General features: G+C 45.9%; 2 protein-coding genes across 4 annotated transcripts in view; one reads left to right on the forward strand and one right to left on the reverse strand.

Annotated features, from left to right (window-relative positions):
- LOC119395151 (cytochrome P450 4c3-like) overlaps positions 1 to 20,524 on the forward strand; it is a 387,183-nt gene that overhangs the window by 77,032 nt on the left and 289,627 nt on the right. The gene's annotated exons all lie outside the window — the stretch shown is intronic.
- The window catches only part of LOC119395087 (cytochrome P450 4c3), a 56,460-nt gene continuing 46,200 nt past the window's right edge, over positions 10,265 to 20,524 (reverse strand). For 2 of the 3 annotated variants that reach the window (XM_037662381.2, XM_037662388.2), the window contains exons 8-12: positions 14,410 to 14,601; positions 13,136 to 13,309; positions 12,955 to 13,021; positions 12,668 to 12,847; positions 10,265 to 10,446 (exon numbers count right to left, since the gene is read on the reverse strand). In XM_037662381.2, the coding sequence (XP_037518309.1) occupies positions 10,289 to 10,446; positions 12,668 to 12,847; positions 12,955 to 13,021; positions 13,136 to 13,309; positions 14,410 to 14,601 (771 nt within the window). In that variant the 3' untranslated portion in view covers positions 10,265 to 10,288. The remainder of the gene's footprint in view (positions 10,447 to 12,667; positions 12,848 to 12,954; positions 13,022 to 13,135; positions 13,310 to 14,409; positions 14,602 to 20,524) is intronic. The other variant, XM_049415524.1, reaches the window with a different exon arrangement.

Consider the following 20,524-nt stretch of genomic DNA (forward strand, 5'->3'; position numbering starts at 1 on the left):
TCTGAGGTGAATAAACACCTTCAGTTGAAAGACTCGTCTCTGTCCCCACTGGCCTGAAACCCGCCGCGGTCGCATTTCAACGCGAACTGCGGGATGGGGGTCACAGCTCTGACTGTTAGGGCTGCTGCGTAGCACCTAGTAGCGAGTAACTACACTCCTCTAGTGCGCGGTGTGATCCAAACGAGAGACAGGTTCGCACGCGCGGCTTGTTGTGTTCATGCTTGTTGCAAAAAGAACTCCTATAAGGTGCACGTTAAAGAACACCAGATGGTCAAAATTTCCGCAGCTCTCCACTACGGCGTCCCTCATAACCATATCGTGGTTTTGGGACGTAAAACCCCAACAACGAGTCAAATTTTAATGCTGACACTCATTGTTAGCTTCAAAGCCAAGTAATATCAGGAAAGCTCCTTGTGTTTTGTGCTTTTCTTGTTTGTGTTTCTGTGTGCACGGCTTCAGAAAAGGGTGCTACTGATGCCAAGCGTACTGACCGTCCTGAAAAGGTATGTGCAGGCAACAATGACACATGAAACTTGCACATGAAAACTGTGCACGCACAGCGGAAATAATTATCTGCAAAACGCTGGTGTAAGCGAATACGGCTGCTCCAGGGAGCGAAGCAGTTTTCGTGCTCCCTCTCCTCTCAGAGCGCAGTAAGCGGTGAGAGCGCAGCACGTGTATTAGGGTATAGGAGCCGTCTACTGATATCTGTCTAGATAGCACGCGCGGCCGCGCCCGCAACCCTGCCCTTATGATCAAAGTTCGCAGCTGCTGCTCGAATGACGCAGCAACATAATGCGCCAAAATTATACGACAACGATGCGGGCAGCCAGCGCTGGCTCTCGGTTAACATGCGGGCTCCAGGGGCGCGGATGTTTCGCGCACTTTAGCGTGCCTTTAGCGGACCTTCGAAAATCGACACATGTATGTCATTGTACAAAGTGCTGGGAAGTATTTTTACGCTCCCGATTAGCTTTACAAGGATGTTCTTGTTTAAGATACCTTAAAACCAATTATGCGAATCAGATGAACATAACGGAATCTCTGGTAAACGAAGCTGCGGTGGAGTACCTGGTTAAGCAAATGCCGCAGAACGAAACGTGATGTGCACGAATTCGTAGATTTTCATCGTGTGAAACGTGTAACCTCACAAAGGATGTTTGTTTAAGCAGCGCACAGGTCGCAACTTAAACCTCGTGAAATGATTAGTTAATGAATTACACTGTTCACAGACTATGCAAAAGCGGAACCAACAGTGCCGTATGGACGATTTCAAACGTATACGCAGTCATGTCACGAGTGCTAAAGCGATCGATGTATAACGTTTCTTAAATGACTAATGGTGATGAGCGCGCAAGAAAGTACGACACATTTAAATAAGTTTGGTTCTTTAGTCCTTGTGTCATATGACACATATCCACCATGGAGGAATGTTTGGTAATGAATACACATACACTGTTACACATATCCGAAGGATTTATGATGCCGGAACCCGAAGCCGATGGACATCCTCCTTTAATAAGTTTGCGTGCATTAGATATACTAATGAGCCGAGATTACATGTACAAGTTTCACGTAACGATTTAGCGCTAACCCAGAATGCAGGTATGCTCAATATGACATTGTTTTGTGGGTCCGTTACGTCTATACTCGTATGTAATACAGTTTGCGGCGCCCTACGGGTAGACGGCACGGAAGTACGCGAACCCCGGAAGAGTAGGTATACAGAAGAATATAGAAGTGTCAAGTCGATAGGAACTAAAGCCGCTCGACGGTTCGGAAGCCATATCATAATGCTGCAAGGTGATCATCAAACGTCTGCAGAAAGCCACCGCCCGCATCTGTCTCTCGAAGTAAGCGTCCAACGCCCTACGTGCCTCGGCTGTGCGGCAGCTTTGAAGAATACTCCTATAACGCTTGCGCTGGCGCGCGAGCTTCTTTTCAGGATCTAAAAGGTGTACTATAAGAGCGTTAGCTAAGCGCCAAACATCGATTCGCAGATACAGGCAAAAGCACCCCCCCCCCCCGACAAAAAAAACACACACACACAAAAAAAACAGGAATAACATTTCAAGTCGCAAACTCTTGTGTAAGACCCAAGTGGCGAAGTGGGAAGAGTCGCGATATCAGCGCACGCTCGAACGTTGGCTTTCGATGAGGCGCGATAGCAACTCAGGTGCTCCTGGCAACGCGATATAGGCGATGAAAAGGTGTCTTCCTGGTAACGGGATATATTTGGAGAATCCGGTTGCTCGCGGTAATGCCGAGCGCAAAACGGGCGGGAATAAGAACGCGACACGGAGGCCGACTGTATACGTGGTTTCCCAGAATGCGTTAGTCCACCACCTGTTTCTTTAGTTTCGAATTTTTTTCATACGCGATGCCATTAGTATGCAGTGTTGGCGGTAACGCGTTACAAGTAACGGCGTTACCGGTAACACGTTACTTTTTTCGGTAACTTAGTAACGTACTCGTTACAATTTCGAAACCGTAACGAGTAACATACTTACGTTAACATTTTTCGGTAACGTGTGGTGTCACGTTACTCGTTACTTTTTCATCCTGTAGGCGCCATTTTCCCAGAGCTCGCCCCGACGAATTCTTTTGTCGCAGCGTCGGACTGCTGTCGGCCTGCCAGGCATTGGCAAAAAAAGCCCTGGCGGAATCGCTTGTCGCCACACAAAGCTTGAAGAAAGCCGTGGAATCCTCCATGAGTGGAAGTGGATTGTAGCAGGTGGATTGCTCGCACCTGCGCCTTTTCGTGCCCGAAAGACAGGCCGCCCGAAGAGAAAGCGCAAGGGTTGGTTTACTCCACAAAATGTGCTGATCGTGGCACTTTGTGCGTGGGGGAAACAAAGATCTACCCCGAGAGACTGCGACAACATAAAAACGACGTCCGGAAGTTCGAGTGACAGTGGAGTACACTCGCCGAGCACAGCGTGGTGAACGAACACCGCATCGAATTTGACAACTCCCGCGTCGTCGACTTAGAGGCCATTTACTATTAGCGGCTTTTTGTGGAATCCTGGCCCATCCAGGAGACAGCCGGTAACGTCAGCTGGTCTACAGGTGCGCTGCCGATCGGGAGTCAGCCTCAACGGAATTCTGCACATCATGGAGAATAGGCGTGACCCAACGGCAGGAAGAAAACCCTGAAAAAGAATGCGAGTGGGACGCGAAACATCAGATTTTTTTTCTTGTTACGCAAAAAAAAAAAAAAAAAACTTTTTACTCATTACCTTGGTTGGCGTCCCTCTGTTTCAACCAAAGCCCATTAATACTGTTGTCACACGAACAGCCTTAACCGCGGTTAAGCTAACTACGGTTATGGGCTAACCACAGTTACAGGTAGCTACACGGCAGACATAACCGCAGTTAGACTTCTAACCGTGGTTATCGCAAGAGTGATTCCACCAGAGATCGACACGGATCCGAAAATGGATATTTTAGATCTGATTGGGAATTTAACATTTTGTGCACATACCACCCAACAGCCCGGAAAGGAACTTGGTTTTTTTATTAACTGCATAATTGACGAGAAAGAAAATATCGAACATATTGGGACGAATTTGATTACCCGTCGTTCTCGAAAGTTAACGGCGATGCAAAACAGAAATATTGCCGTTGAGAAGAAGACATTTTGTGTATGAAATGTGTGCGCAACAAATAGTAAAGTAACATTATTTGAATCTTGTGGAGCGAAAAAAAAAACTATTTTTGAAAAATGTCCAGATACGCCAAATTTTATTAAAGTTGCTACAAAGTTGATAAGGCTTATCAACTTTGTTTTGAAAATAAGTTTTGCTTCTTTCTATCCGCAAGTGCAGCTAAGTTTCGCGAGCGAGGCTGATCTTGAACACCCTCACATATAGGCTCACAATTCTTGCGGTAATTATACAGGTTCGAGTGAACAAAAAATGTTTATGCACAGATGTTTTTTTCCGTGACTAGGCCATTAAAGCATTTTCTTACTACTAAAAAATTTGCGTATCTATTTTGCTACTAGAAGCACGTCGTTAGAATTACTGTAAATTTCTTGAGAGTTAAGCGATGATTTCTTTGCGGATAGCTATGAAGATTAAATCTCATATTGTGTATAATCTCACATTGAGAAAAATGGATTCACCATGTGCCAGAATCAGAAGCCATCACACAAAACTCTACAGGCAACTATAAGCCACTATATCATTGCTAAGATCTGGTACATTTGTGGAAAAAATTCAACCCATACTACACGCCTCAGCTTTGGGAGCGAGCCTTAGCCAGCCTTGCCCTCAAAGACCAGCGCCAGCTGATAGCGAGGGTTGTTGACGCGGCGAAAGCCTATGGTTTAATAGAAGGGGGAGGCCACCCCGAAGACGACGCTAAATATTACCGAAATAAAGATGGTTCTTCTCTCTCTCTCTCGTTAAATCAGCATTTTGGGTATAATCGTTCTTTGGGTTAGAAGTTTTATGTGAAACATAAATTTGGGGTTTCAAGAAATCTTATTGTGGGTTCCTGCAGCAAAGACACGTTGAGTAAAATTTATGATTGCGGAGTAACGGCAGAGGTAACGTCCGTTACTTTTTTTCGGTAACGGTAACGGTAACGCGTTACATTTTTTTGTAGGTAACGTAGGGCGGTAACGCGTTCCTTTTTTATAGTGTAACGCGTAACGTATTTAGTTACTTTTTTTCAGTAACGCCTACAACACTGTTAGTATGTAAAAAAAATCGCCAGGCCTGCGTCGAACACGCAGCACAGCCACAGCGAAAACAGGAACACCGGCCTTTCTAGAGCTTGTAAACTCTCGCGGGACAACTAATACAAGTACACTTGCAAGGTACCCACTACGCCATAAATCATCATAATTTTTGTGAAGTAGGGAAGCACCCACTATGCCATTATTCGTCAATCTGCGGATAAGCGTGGTACCTGCTACACACCTGTAAGGCATTATGTGCACTTGGTGTTGTGGCTGATGACGATGAAGAATTATCACTGAGCCCTTTGAAGTGGGTTGGAAGCATTCAACGGACCCACTCGTTGCGCAATTCGCATTGTGTGACGCCTAGTTGTTATTTTACACTTCTCGCTAATTACATACATTAACGCGATTTCTTGCCCGACATAACGCCTACATAGGGTCTTTTTGCAACGTAGCAACAAGCGCCGGTGTGGCTCTGTCGTAGAATATTCAACTGCCACGCAGAGGACCGGGGTTCAAATGTCATTCAATTCGTGGGTATTTTTTTTCTCATTTCATTTTTTTTTTCTTATTTCGCACAATAGCGGTTACGGACACCGGCGGCGGCAGCGGCGGCGGCGGCGGGAAACTATGGCACGGAAATTGGCTGTTTTGTGATCTCATGACAGCTTTCGCTGTAAAATTACGTTGGTGATGCAATACGACATATGACCCAGTACCATATTTATACCTAGTAACTTTATGTTTAGCAGCTATATTTTATGTTTCTTATAACTTAGCCAATGTTGGCAGAGACACGATGTACGCATGTGTTGCCGTGTGTCGAGGCTATGACTGTAACGACGGCGTGCTGATCTTTGGTGGTGATTTTTTGACAGGACCTGAGCGAAGCTGGCTGCACGTCATGTCTCTGGGAGGCGTGCTTGTTAAAAAAATTGAAATAATACAGTTATCTGCAGTCATTTGTGAGAGCGTGCATTGTGAACGGCGGGCGCAGTGAGCCGGTTATGCTAAAAATATTCATTTAAAACCTCTTACGCACATTGTGTAACAACGGCACGTTCTCTTTCCATAGGATCGGCCAATAATAGTACAATAGCGCATTTACAGTGGCATACACCGAGTGACTCTAGAATTGTGTAGGTCAAATGTGAACAACATATAAGCAATGGAGCTGTTTTAATGTATACGATGTCTCGTTGAGAAGTCCTTGCGCTTTAGAGATAATCATAAGCTGGATCTAAACATACAGGTTTTGTGTAGTGCGTTATTCTTTGAATACGCAGAAAGCTACGAACAATCTGCTTGCACAGGCGACTTCCTCGCTTTGGCGGACAATATATTAGCGACAAATTAGAGTCATGAAACGCATAATTTACTAAGCTTCTTCGCTATCACGATTGTGCCAACGTTCGGAACGTTGGCACAATCGTATTAGTCTACAACTTCACTTTCTTTGAGTCTTCTGGACAGCTTTTGTTGCGGTATATTCAGCATCAGATTTGACCTTTCGTCATCTAATTTCGCATTAAATCCCACGTATCTTCTCAGAACGTCAAGAAACATTAGTAAGTTTCTTACTGACGTGTGGTACATCGTTCGCAAGGTGGACGAAGGTCATAAAAGCTGCGCTCTTACTGTCGGCTAATACAAGCAACGACATACTTTGTGCCTTTGCCTGGCGCACGCCACAGCGTGGTCGTCAATCTTCTCATTGGGTCGACATCCACGTCTCTGAATGGGAAGTTTGTTGAGCGTGAAATCTGATTATAAATACCTCGAAACAGAAGTGCTCCAGGAGAATCAGGAAAGAAATGAAACTTTATTCATATACCATTGTCATCACAGTAGAAACGTGTACGCTAATTGTCGCAGCAACAAAGACTTTGTGAAATGTGCATTTGACGATGAGACGACTGGAATAAGTGTAAACAAAAGGCTTCCGCCAAAGCTCTTACATAAGTCTAATGCCCACGGGGTGACAATGGAGATCACGACATAAAAGCAAGTGCTGTGTCCTTTCTTTAGTGGTGTTGCACTTTTGAATGAGCCTTAGTTAATTTTTCTTTATTCATAGGGGCTAGAGGAAGATCTTCCCTTAATTATTCAAGTTGAAAAGTAACGATTAAAATGAACTGGGCTACAAAATCTGTTCACCTAAGTGTAGTTCAGCGCTTTATTCCTTTCATAACGCTGAATTATTTAGCAGAATTTATGTTTTGATACTGCGAATACTACCCAAGATTAATTCGGGCTCTGGCGGTCACTAAATACCAACAGAAAAAATAACGCTAATTTTGACGGCGAACAACATGATGAGCTCTGGATTTCTACTTGAAACACTGAGCTATGCGTTTTGGACTCGCTGTCGCAACCCTGGTTTGTACGCTTTAGACAACACACGAAAGTTTGTCCTTAAATAAGCCTAGCGCCGAGCTCACCTTTCGATGGTGCACACGCCAATGTAAGCGGGGCTTTCGACTTATTTTCTAATTATGCATCTATTAAAGTTGTGCGCCTTCATTTTTAATCAGATACTCAGGGCCGAGTTTATAAACATTCAGTTTCAAATCTCCCTATCTTTATTGCAGACGCTGGCGAATATGCCAAGCAAACAATAATGTCATCCTCCTCGTATTTCTCTACCTCATACGAATGTTACATGCAGCAGTTAGATAAGCAGGAGTGTCCTTTAGTCACAGACGTCAGGTGCTTAATCATGCCGCAACGCAGATGCTACAAACCTGATAGCGTGGAAGTTGCACTTCCGACAACGGCGATGCTCCTGATATCAAATAATTTGAAGGGTGGCAGTGTATAAGCTCTTTAAACATGGCAATGTTAATGCACTGTGACAGTCTGCATACTTTCCCCTAAATATTCCTCTTTCTTCTGTATCCAATGTAAGGACTAAACAGTCTTATGCATTTGCGCTCCTGTATGCATATTTAAGACCAACAGCCAATGTAGATGCAAACACGTTTTATTAAATGCGAAGCATTTCTTTGGGAACCTCTTGCACTTTGAGCGTTTCTATCTACGTATCTATCTATCTATCTAGCAGCCTACGTCCGGGTGGTCATGACATGAATAACGTGAGAATCCTGACGAGTACGTCGTCAAACCCGTTCCTCCAGACACGTGTGACACATATGCGTTTACCACTGGCCGTGGTGTACGGGTATGTGCCACATGTGATTGACAGTTTATATCTGCCCAGGAACGGCGAGAACACATATTGGTAACTTAAATGCGAGAGCGGTAAGAAAAACTGACATCAGCAGCATTGACCCGACGAATGGAAAGAATTAAAATGAGGATCCCAGCAGGAATCGAACCCAGGCATTCTGCGTTGCAATCAGGTATTCTACCACAGAGCCACGTCAGGTCTGTAAAGAGGTTTGGAAAAACAGCCTGTGCAGGCGTACTGGCTGTGCAACGTCAATTGTGGTTATGGTACTGGCTATCTAATTTTGCAAGAAAGGAATAAACACCAGATAATACTCCTACGATGTGTACTCCTACGATACAGGCGTCATATCAGATTAACGTATGTGGTTCCAGTGTTGGCTCCGCTTTTATAGCAGTGTAATCAACATTACATTTGCATTCCTATGATTCAGCAAGCTATATTGAGGCATTGCTCGACCCCGGAGGAATACATTAACGAAGGGTACGTATGATATTCACGTCATCGCACCGTAAAGTGCAACTAGTCCGCCATAACGACGCAGTATCCTCTTCATTTCTTACGAGGCTGGGCGATGGCCTATGCTGACCGAGGATGATGCCAGACTGATTGACAGCCGCTTTGTAGAATAGGCTACGTAGGCCACAAACGCCCAGGTAGTCTACGAATACGACAAGTGCCATTCACTGATGTTGGTCTACGTAGCATTATCCAGGCCTACCAGCCTCGGCGGCCTATAACTCACCAACGAGGAGGGCGACTTGAGGTTCCGACATGTTGCCGCATCTATCGACAGACAATTTGTCGAAGAAATTACCGAGGCATCCCCGTTTCCAACAGCTGTTTCCAACAACTTCACTACACATGGACCCCTCGTCACCGCGATCACGACCAGATCCAATAACAAGACATCACCAGCTGCTGGTGCCCACTGACCACGGTGATGATGACCTTGTGCAAGAACTATCAAGAACCTCTTCCACGCATGCACACGTGTTCGTGAAACATGCTAGCCTTCTCTATCATAAGGGACAAGTATAAGCACTACGTATCGGTTTACCGCTTCTGGTGTTCGTGATACCCATGCTGCCGTTGGCAGCGTTACCCAACTGTAAACGACTGGTTATATAACACATATGCGGCTCTTGAACATATATGTGTGCGTATAAAATTCATACATATCTTTAGCGTCGCTTAAAAAAATTACGCCACACTCAGTAAAAAAAATTACGCCACAGTCACCTTCCCGCCGCATGCTTCGCATAGCATCGACTCCAACGGTACGTGGGATCTGCCGAATTTTTTGGTACAGATAAAGATGCGCTGAGACCGTACACTCCTGTGTACATAGAAATGAAGCCTGTAGCTATAAGAAATGATGACATGTTCACAATAAGAGTACGGGTGCTTTGGCACAGACGGGAAATGCCATAGAGAGTAATACGTTCACTAAACAAAGTTTACGTCGACAATTATATTCAGAAACAAATGGCACATGTTCAGCTGACTGCACTTCGGGAAACCATGAGACAGCTTGGTAAAGTATAGGAGGATACAAATCACATTACGGTTTCAGCCTTGTACTTGGATAGTTTATGAAATGCCGGTTCTTTGTAAACGTATCTTGTAATTCTTTTTGAAACTGCAACGCCACATTAACATTGTACGCAATTTGATAACAGGGACAGTACGTCGACATCGGCAGTAGATCGAACACACTAGTGTTATATATACACTCATTCCACATTTTTCTGTCTTTTTCTCTCTCACACACGCAGAGACATGTACGCACGCATGCATAAACGCGCGTTACTGGCTCTAGGAGTGGTGTACCTCGGGCGGTGAATATGGGGGCCTCACCGCGCGCCGCTGTAATTTATTTTAGCTCTTATAGAACGAAAAGTTTAAATCTACGCCCAGGTCGCAGCTTTCATGTGACAGCGCTCGGCACGCCTCCATCCTGCTGCTTTCATGTTTTATTTGTGGTGATATTCGTGCATGTATGAGAAAATTTTATTTGATATATGTCGCAGCTGCCAAGTCATGCTGCATAAAGTTGAATGGGGGCAATAGAGGCGCTTTTAATAATTCTGAACCAAATCAAACAAAATTGAACACAGTGCCCATATAACACAACATATGCTGAATCGTCGTTAGTTTTTTGAAATGCAGTTCTGAGCGGACAGAATGCAAATTTTTGGGCACTGCTGATATGTTCGCTATATCGACATAATGTAATACTTCTAGCGATATGGGCCTACTGTAAGGTAAAGGGGCAGTGAGGGGCCGCTGCGGCTCAAGTTTGGTTCTTCGCGGTGGGAAATCGTCCCTGCACACACATGTGTACTCACGCACCCACATAGGCGAAAATATTAGTTGGAAATTGTTTTCCAGGCGCCATTGAGTCATCATCTAGCAGTAAATTGTATTCTCAAGCCACTCTTCGGCCTAAGAACCAGCTCTGCGACCAGGTTGATTTGATCTCGCTGATCGAGCGATTTGAGCTTGAAGCGGCGTAGTATATTAGCGATGACAATCTTCTCTTCTGACAAGGCAAACTTCTGACCTGCGTCAAGAAAAACAAAACATGAAATTCGAGATTTCGGTGCCTTTTCAAAAGTATACCAATGATATAGTTTGCTGTGAGTCAAGACGAAGCTTTGGATCGCTAACTCTTTTCCAAATATCTTCTGAAGAGTAAATCGTCTTTATCAGCAAATATTGCACTGAATTTGATGAAGTTTGTTATATTTAAAAGAAAAAAAGGTTTGAAACTAGTGGCTGCAGGAAGCGGAATCTTTACTTAGGCTTGATGTGATTGAATAAAATTTTTTTGAAATTTTAATGTCAAAAACGAACTGAAACTTGCAACTTGTTACCTTAGCTATGAAAAGCGACATCGCAAGCTCATACACTGTGCATTACAGTGCATTAATACAGACAAAATTGATACGTTATACAGCCGTTAAAAGTAAGAAAAAAAACTGCGGGGGAACATGGTGACTCCTATGATATGTAAATTCGAGGGCATTTGGATTTCCAGCGTTCGGTTTTCGAACAACCACGTGCACAGCCTCGAAGAGGACGTAATTTATTTACCACGGCTTTGTGATTACAGCGGGATCGCGCAACAATTCAAGTAATGCTCTCAGACTAATATGGCGTATTTGTGAATATAAATTTTCAAAATTACTGTATGTGCTGCAACAAAGTAAGCTGTAAATTCATATGTCAAACTTCTGCAATTGAGACGCTAAACAGATGCGCTTTTGAAGAACTTATCTGTCTATTCTTGGTGTAGAGTTCCGCATTTGTAAACTACATGCGCCTACTTATTTATTCAAGAGTTTCTGCAAATTTCGTAAAACGCAGCAAGCCCGAAGTCAAATTTTGCTTCCTAGAGTACCTGCAATTTAAAATTTTCTCGGAAATGGAGCAAATTTCATTCATATCCGTTTAGCAGTTACTCCGTAAAATAATTTCTATTTTTACATGCATTTCAATAGGGAAATCAGAGGTGTCTCCGAACCAAAGCTACCGCTCTGAAACGGTTGTTTTGTTTAGCTAAACAATAAGCATTTCGTTGTAAAAGATCTGCGATCAACAGACTTTTTTAGCAAAATTAGCTGAACTCTTTTTCGAGCTAGCTTTAGATATGAACGGTCACTGATGAAAAAGGCGGTAATTGGAGGGACAATCACAATGCAGTACTATATGCACATCGCTGTTAGCGATCTGCATATAGTGCTGTAGTAACTTCCACATAGGTACTTTCAATAAACTGAAACTGAAACTGACATTCCAGAATCGTTCCGAACCCACAGAACTCCAGAAAGACGCGGTTAGAACTTCCGCATTTCGTTTTTTGTGCTTCGACTTTCATATGGAGTGTTTTATGAGAGTGGTCGCATATATCCGGGCAGTGCTGGTTACATGCGTTTGCATATGCTTACCACAGAAGATATTTACTGTCTAAAGCATTGGAATGACAGCGAAGCAACAAGCCCAGTCACAAGCAGACTGCAAGAGTACATGTGACTGAAAGGGGCCATTGTGAAAGTTCTCTATTTGATATTTAATGTAAATTCCTACACACCTTCATTGTAGAGAGCTTTCGATTCGAGGTAAATGGCAGCGTTCATCGCGTGGTATAGTGTAGTTGCTATACAACGGTGCTTCAGAGCCAAAGCTGCAGAATTTGCTTTTGTCCTCGCCGATCGCGTTCTGATAAATGCGAAGTGCAAAAAGAAAAAGTTCACTGTTTCAAGCGTTGAATGCACGCTAACTTACTGCGAGTTGCCTAATTAATCACGATTCATCCTCGGCGCTGTCTGTCATCGCCATTGTGTTGCTTTGTGACGTTAAGGCTCTTCACCTAATCGATCTCCCTACTTTTTGCGCTGCAACCTACAGAAACCTCTGTCACACCAAAGTTCTTTGAACGCTTAACATCAGAGCACGAGGTAATAATGTCACTTCGTCCTGTCAATAAGGCTCCTTTTACTACCGGTGACACCATAGATTTTTTGTTACGTTCCTCTGCGACAGAAAGCCTTCTGATTCGCTTTCTTTTCCTTTTGTTAGTTACCTTCTCTTCACTCCATGAGCAGGGCAATATAGCTTTCCTACCGATGCGCTCTTAATCTTCCTTTACCCACACAGCTTCGCGAACCAGGGCTCTTCGAACGTCCATAGCTTTTATTAAAAGGACACAATTCTTAAGGTTTAGTCCGTGATAAACAAGTGTGTTTGAACGTTAGATATTGAATGTGTCGTATAACCCTTACCGATGCAGTTGCGAGGACCAGCCGAGAAAGGAATGTAGGCAAAAGGATGTCTACCCTTCGCATTTTCTGGGAAAAATCTTTCTGGGTGAAACTCCTCCGGCTTCGGAAACACATCTTCGTCCCGGTGAAGGCAGTACACGGACACTCTCACAACGGTGCCCGCTGGGAAGGTTACGGAACCTGGTTGGAGACAAAGGAAGACATAAGGATAACGTTCGATAAATTATCTGAATGAAAAAACAAGTTCACCAGTGGCATTCAAAAGATAGGCAAAATTTAAACTGTACCAATTTCAAATGGCTGTTCGCACGTTCTCGTTAGGAAACTAACGGATGGGTACAGTCTCTGTGCTTCCTAAAAAAGAAAAGTGGAAATAAGAGAAGCGCCTTCCGTTCACGTGTTATATTGGGACAAGCTGCTCAAAGCACGTTGGTGATGGTGATATGTTAAAAAGTACCATGGAAGTACCTTTATGCAGCACTCAAGGTACTTCATTTCCCTCAAATCTTCGGACGTGACTGGACGATGCTTGTCACTTCCGAATATTGCATCCAGTTCGTCGTGTATTTTTTGTTGCTCCACAGGTTGATGGCCAATTAGAAACAAAGCCCAGCTGATTCCCATTGCCGTTGTGTCGTGTCCCTGCGTTATGACGAGTTTTATGTTTTCCACAAGTTTCTCTTCGGTGAGTTCTATAAACGATTTCACACTGAAAATATGGCAAGTTGCACTGGAATTCCTAACAGGCAATTGTGTTAGCCCTAACAGTCACGAAGAATTACAGCGCATGGCTTAATTGCATCTTGAGAAAAAACGAATCAAATATTCACAAATTATCCGTTAGAGTATTTGGCCTCTATTACCCCTTTAAATGTGCAGACGTTTTGGTTATTGGCTGAGTTGATGATCAGCTATGCTGACCTTTTCAATTTATCACCAGGATGCAGCACTAGGCGCGTAGTCATGCTTTGTGAAACTCGATAACTAGCTAGCCGTTAGGCAATTTTAAAGGGCCATAAATATCACTAAGGGAATGAGACGATTTATTTGAATTACATCGTAATACTGCTGAGTAGATCCAATGTGCCGCCACCAAGTAGTAGTATGATATCGGTACATTATATTCAATTTTTACGCTATCAATGAACCTGTTGCCATTGCTCAAGCACTAATTAACTTTCTCCACCTATTTTGAACAAGAAATCATTGTTATTACGTACTGCGGAGAACGTTTTATGAACAGCCAGCATGCACGAAATATTCTGGCTATACTATTTAAAAACATCCCTGTACTCATAGTACATCTGGATATGGCTATGGGAGGATGACTGAGAAGTCTTTAAGGACGGAGATTTTCCAGGGCGACGTATCTAGTAGAGTGGTCTTGTCACGAAGGTATCTTATCGTGCGAATAGAGTACAACCACCTCTCCCTCTGTCTCAAATACGTATAGGTTGCGCAGTCGGGAAATTCTCATCCAACGAGTCCCATCCAACGAGTGCCATCCAAAAGTGCCATCCAACGAGCAACCACTGTTCTATGGGAATTAAATAGAACGAAGAATTATTAAAAATAAATGACATGTATGGTAAAAATAGCCTTTCTATTAACAGTTTGTTTCCTGGGGGAGCAGACAAACGTGTGGTTGCGACAGTGCATCAGAGAGGTCGATTGTATGCGTGCAAATGAAGAAATGCGAATGAAGAATAAGTGATTAGATCGATAGCTGCCTGCTTGCTTACCTCGAACATGAACGTGTCCACTTCCTCCCGTATATCTTCTTCGTTGATAGACGCCGAATCTTTCAGGTGTTCGGTAATGAGAAGGTCCAGAAACGGCCTTTTCCTTTTCTGTTTTCCGATGTCGCTGTCAGAATCGCTCTGATCTTCAAGGCGATGCTGGTTCTGCAACAACTCCTTTCTTTCGGCTATAACCTGGTAGAAAAAAAATTGAGACATAGAATGTCAATAAAATTCTTCGCGGCTGTGAAGCTGCGTTCACACTGACCTCGAAGCAGGCGAAGATGGCAAAACTCACTATAGAAATGTGCTCGCTTCGCCACCTAAGAGGGCGGAAAACCAGGCGGCGAGCCTGCTCGGTTTCAGATAAGGTGCCTCGATGCCAGTGTTCCTTCGTACAGGGTGGCGGCCTTGGAGGAAGGAAAACTGTTGTGTTGTGTTTCGGTTTCGGTTTTGAGAATGCCTTGTAAGATGCCAGGGGGCGCCGCTCTGGTGTCGTTATTCTACAGGCGCACTTGTAAATAAAAGGTGTGTGTGAGCAGTACTCGTTGTGAGCGGACGTACTTCTTTTCTTCGGCGCTTCGCGCCAACCCGCGTGTTCGGGGCTGGACGGCGTCCCCGCCGGCCGCGTTCGTCGAGCCGGTCGTCTTCGTCGGCTTCCCTCGTCGGGACCACCAGCCGCCGACACAGCAATGGCGACGAGGTGAAGTACGAACAGTTTCCTTCGTATTCCTTTTTGCCGGTCCGCCTCAATGATTCCATTCTGCTGCGACGCTACTTCGGCGTTTCCCGCCATCGCTTCTTTGGTCTCCGTAGCGGCCGCCGCGTCGCGTCTCTTCTGCCTTTTCCCCGTCGAGCGGCTCCGCGTCTATTCGTGAACACTGCGGACTTTCTTTTCGCATTGGTGTTTCTCGTTCGTTCTCGTTTTCTTCTTTTCTTCGTTTCGTGTAGAGTTTTTCTCTTGTGATGGCGTCTCCCATACCTCCACCGCTTTTTCTTTCCACTCCCGGTGATCCGCCGATCCCTTGGGCTGATTGGAAGCTCATTTTCGAAGCCTACGTGGATGCCATCGGGAATGACGCCCGCAAACCGGAGCGACGGAAGGCCCTTCTGCTTAACGCGTTGGGCCACGCCGGCCTGAAACTCTATCGGACTTTGAGTTCCGTCAACGCGTCAGAGACGCCTGCGTCGTCTGACGTATTCCAAGCCGCACTTGCATTGTTCGATGACCATTTTAAAGACGCGTCCTGTGATTATGTCGCGCGCCTCCGCTTCCAAGAGCGTCGTCAGCTCCCCGGAGAGCCCGTGGTAGACTTCATAGCTAGTCTCCGGTCGCTAGCCGCGTCTTGCGGGTTCGGCGCGCTTGAAAATGACATGATCAGGCAGCAGCTCTTTATTGGCGTCGCGTCGCAGAATGTCCGTTGCCGACTCCTCCAAAAAGGTTCGTCCATCACTCTTTCAGAAGCCCTCTCGATTGCGCGAGAGGATGAACTTGTGCGTCTGCAGTTGGAGCAATTCGCTCCGCTCTCAGTGCAGCAACTTTCTGCTGCGGGGGGCCATGGCGCCGGTCCTTTGTTTCACGGGACGCGCCAACATGGCGGCCCTTCTTCTTCGTCTCGGCGCGGCGGTCAACATGGCCGCCCGCCTGCACAGTCCTTTCGTGGCGGTCAACATGGCGGCCCCTCAGCGTCGCGGGGTCGAGGAAGCCGTCAACATGGCGACTCTATGCCGTCGAATGCAGCTTTTCCGGATCAACACCGAGCTTTGGACTCGCGTGCTCAATTTTCTTCGCATAATTCAACCGCACACTGCTTTCGTTGCGGATCGGCACGGCATTTAGCCAACTTTGCGCAGTGTCCGGCAAGAAACCGCACTTGTCTTGCGTGCGGAAAAATTGGACATTTTCAGTCCGTATGCAACTCCCGTCCAGCAAATCGTCATGAATCAGGTTCTTCATCTGCTCCTTCGAGCATGGCTCAGACCAATACGGTCACTGTTTTAAATGTGGATGGTCTCCACACTTCTTCAGAGCCACGTGTTACAGCTTCAGTGGGCAATGTGCCCTTGTCGTTTCTGGTGGACACAGGCGCTTCAGTCTCGTTAATCAACGCCGATGACTTTAAGCATTCATTTCCGCACATTCAGTTGGCACGCTCGTCTACCGTCCTGCACTCATATTCAAAGGGGATCATTCGCCACTTCGGCCAATTCACGGCCAACGTCACGTACGCAGGAGTGCAGGCTCCCATAACATTCTTTGTAACACCATGTGGCCGATCTCTTCTTGGCCTTGATGCCATTCGGTTGTTCGGCATCACCATCTGCGGTGATACACTACAATGTTATTCTTCGAAATCCAAAACAACTCTTCCGGTACCAAATGGGACGATGCCTGCTACACTGTCTTCGGCTCCAGCGCCGTCTGCTTCGTCGATTGTGTCGACCGTTCGTGCTTCGCCGACTTCCGGTCCTACGTCTTCTGCGCCGTCCACTGCGTCACCGCCTACGGCTTTGGAGACATCTTTTTCGTCGATGCCGGATCGACCTGTTGTTGTGTGTGCTTCACCTGGTGCGGTGTGCCCTGTGCGTGTGCCTGTGCTTCGGTCCACTTCCGATGTGCATCGGCCGGCCGTGCCTGTCGCTTGCGGGCGCCCGTGCTTCGGTCCACTTCGCCGATGCGTCCGCCAGCCAGGCCTGCCCCACCGCTACCTCGACATTCAGCCTGTGGAACGCTTTCTTCGCCAGGTGGGGAGGACTTGCCAAGCGCGTGTGACCGGGGTGCTGAGTCACCTCCTTCTACACATCAAAGGCGCCGCTCTAAGCGGAAACGTCGGAAGCCTCGACGTTATGAGGACTATGTTCAATAGTCATAACAAGTTCTTTTCTTATACTATTGCTCATTACGTGCCGTGGACTTACTCTGTGCGCATTATCGATGCATTGTTTCTCGGTGCAGTGTGTGCAGTGTTCTGTGCAATATTTCGTAAATAACTGAACTGAATTGTCTCACGCATTTTTCAAATGTGTATCTTGTGAATTTCCGTGTCATTTCAGTTTTTCATGCTTTCTTCACTTTTCAGTTTTTCACTTTTCTTTCGAGGAGGGGATGGTGTTGTGTTGTGTTTCGGTTTCGGTTTTGAGAATGCCTTGTAAGATGCCAGGGGGCGCCGCTCTGGTGTCGTTATTCTACAGGCGCACTTGTAAATAAAAGGTGTGTGTGAGCAGTACTCGTTGTGAGCGGACGTACTTCTTTTCTTCGGCGCTTCGCGCCAACCCGCGTGTTCGGGGCTGGACGGCGTCCCCGCCGGCCGCGTTCGTCGAGCCGGTCGTCTTCGTCGGCTTCCCTCGTCGGGACCACCAGCCGCCGACACAGCAAAAACTTCCTCCATGGTGGTGACATGCGCCACCATATTGTGTCGGAGGACGTAGCGATGTGCTAAACTAGCAACATCACACAATACGACAGCACAATGCGAGCGCTTGTGTCCGCGTCCACTCGTCCGACACATATGGCTACGACGCGTTTAATGTGGGTCACCACCCTGCACGAACGAACGTTCGCATCGAGGCACCCTAGTCTCAGAGCGATTTCTTTGTCTGGGCGAAAGCGGAATATTTTTTTTTCACGATTTACCGGAAGCTTCACTTTGGCGACACCAGCATGTAAACAACCGGCCTCAAATTTAACATGGTTGCCAAAGTGTCGGCAATCATTCTGATAAACTTACAGCCTCTATAAGGAGCCGTTACTCGAGAGCAAGTTTTGGACGAAGATTGCCCAGGCGACGGGAATTTGCAGAAGGTGCAGCAGCGGTACGTTGGTCTGTCACAACATCCGTCGCTTTTGCAGAGCTAGGCGAATCCATTGCCACCGCTATTCAGCTGTCCGCTTTTTAAGAGCGGAGCCCTTTAGGGGCTCAGGCTCTCGTCTCATGTCATCTGTTGTCATCTCCCGTCGCCTCAATATCGCCGCTTGGCGCCACGGAGGCAAAGCCATGTATAGCGCAGCCATGTATAGCATAGCAATGTATAGTATATTATTGCAAGGGGGCGGGAAAGGGAAGTGAGCGTGAGGAGGGAAACGAGTAGGGGAGAGCGTAAAGCCTAGCATAGCCATGTATGTAGTATAGTTTAGCAAGGGGCGGGAAAGAAAAGCGAGAGTGAGGAGGAGGGAAGGTGGAGGAGAACGGGTAAAGCACAGCACAGCCATGTATAAAATCCAAGGTTCAATAGAATTCCGTCTGGTCGGGAGAGGGCATTGTAGAAATGGAAGAAAACGCCGACCACAATAAAAATACTTTAAAACAAACAAACAAAAAAGTTTCGACTCTCGCACGGGAGCCTTGTTCACCATGATGCTGAAAAGTTATGACAAGCTATCTTGTCATAACTTTTCGACATTATTGTGAACGAGGCTCCCGTGCGGGAGCCGAGGCGTCTTGTTTATTTTAAAGTGTCTTTATTGTCGTCGGCGCTTTCTTCCTTTTCTACAATAGCCATGTATAGCATAGCATAGCTACGTGTAGTATAGGATCCAAGGAGTGGGAAATGGAAGTCGGAGGAGTCGAGTGAGGAAAAGGAGGCGAAGAGAGGGTAAAGCATGGCATAGCTATGTATAGTATAGCATAGCAAGGAGGTGGAAAAGGAAACTGATTGTGAGGAGTAGACATGTGATTGTGAGGAGGAAGGAAAGGAGGGGGAGGATACACGTATCATAGCCGTGCATTGTATAGAATAGCAAGAAGGTGGGAAAGGGAAGTGAGGGTGAGGAGGAGGGCAAGGAAGGGGGTTGAGGGCCCCCCTGCATCACAAAGGAAGGTTTCTTTTCCCGCCATAGACGCCGAACAGGCTGCACATTTTGGAACGCCAGCGCGCGTTTGCCCGTGAACGCCAGCGTCGCCCAAGGGCAGGCGAATCACTGCTCCGCACTTCCTACAGCTTTCACGTTCAGTGCAAATGCATACACTTTTAGCATCTGCTGGTCCATCTCCTGATGATGACAGGTTGAAAAGGTCGAAACTATTTCTTCTCCTTGCTCTGAATCCGTCCCTAATCGGTACGGAAAAAGAAAGCGCAGAAAAGAAGCAAGCCGGCATAAATTCACTGACTCTGATGACCAAAGAGCATGGTATAAATGGCGAGAGCGACGGCGGTAGCTGCAGAACAAATGTGAACATCTTGAACAAGCACGGAAAAAAGTTTCCCGCCCGCTTGGCGTTTTCGCTCTCCTGCCACTTCCCTAGTGCGAACGAAGCATAAGAAATGTTACAGCTACCTAAAAAAGGCGGAGCCTTGCGTACGAAGAAAAACTAATAACACCAGATGCAATATCTAGGCTATAAAAAATTGCACACAAATCGAAACCTGTGCAAACACCTGCCAAGTCAACTCCATTTACGAAATCGCGAAACTGCACTAATCACAGTATAAATTATTATAACTATTCCAGGTGTAGTTTTCGTTGCGTAGTTATTACTTAACAGGAGCACTAAAGATAAATTCTAAATTTATTAGATTGGTAAGGTATTGTAACAATAATATCTTGGGTATTACGTGACAAAACCACGATATAATTATAAGGCGCTCCGTAATGGAGGTTTCCGGAAATTTCGACCATCCGTGGTTCTTTATCGTGCACTTAAATCTAAGAACGCGGGCCTCTAGCATGTCTCCTCCATCGAAATGCCACCGCCGCGGCCGGGATGGTCGCGGCGGTCAGCAGCCTTCGCGTCAGCAGCCGAGCACAGTAACCAATGTACCACCGCTGTGGCTGTAAATTACGGTTTTAAAACTTTCTTTTCATTCGTTGGGCAGAAATATATTACAAGCAAAAAAAAAAACGAAAGGCCAAACTTCCATTTGACAGATTTGGCACATATCCGCCGCTAATACAGCACGGTTTAACACCACATATTTGAGAGAATATATTCTTATTGGGCTCCGTTTCTTCCAGAAAGAAGTCATGAAAATTTGGTTGATTCTTTCGATAATTTAGAATGTAACGTACTCCTTCTCTCCGGATAGTATATAATCACCTACGTAACAAGACACGCTGACGCCACCGGTTGCTGGTGCGGGAACTTAAAAAGAGTGGCTTCTGGTGCTTCGGCTTTGCCTG

The sequence above is a fragment of the Rhipicephalus sanguineus genome, chromosome 1 (assembly GCF_013339695.2).
Source record: "Rhipicephalus sanguineus isolate Rsan-2018 chromosome 1, BIME_Rsan_1.4, whole genome shotgun sequence".
NCBI lineage: Eukaryota > Metazoa > Arthropoda > Arachnida > Ixodida > Ixodidae > Rhipicephalus > Rhipicephalus sanguineus.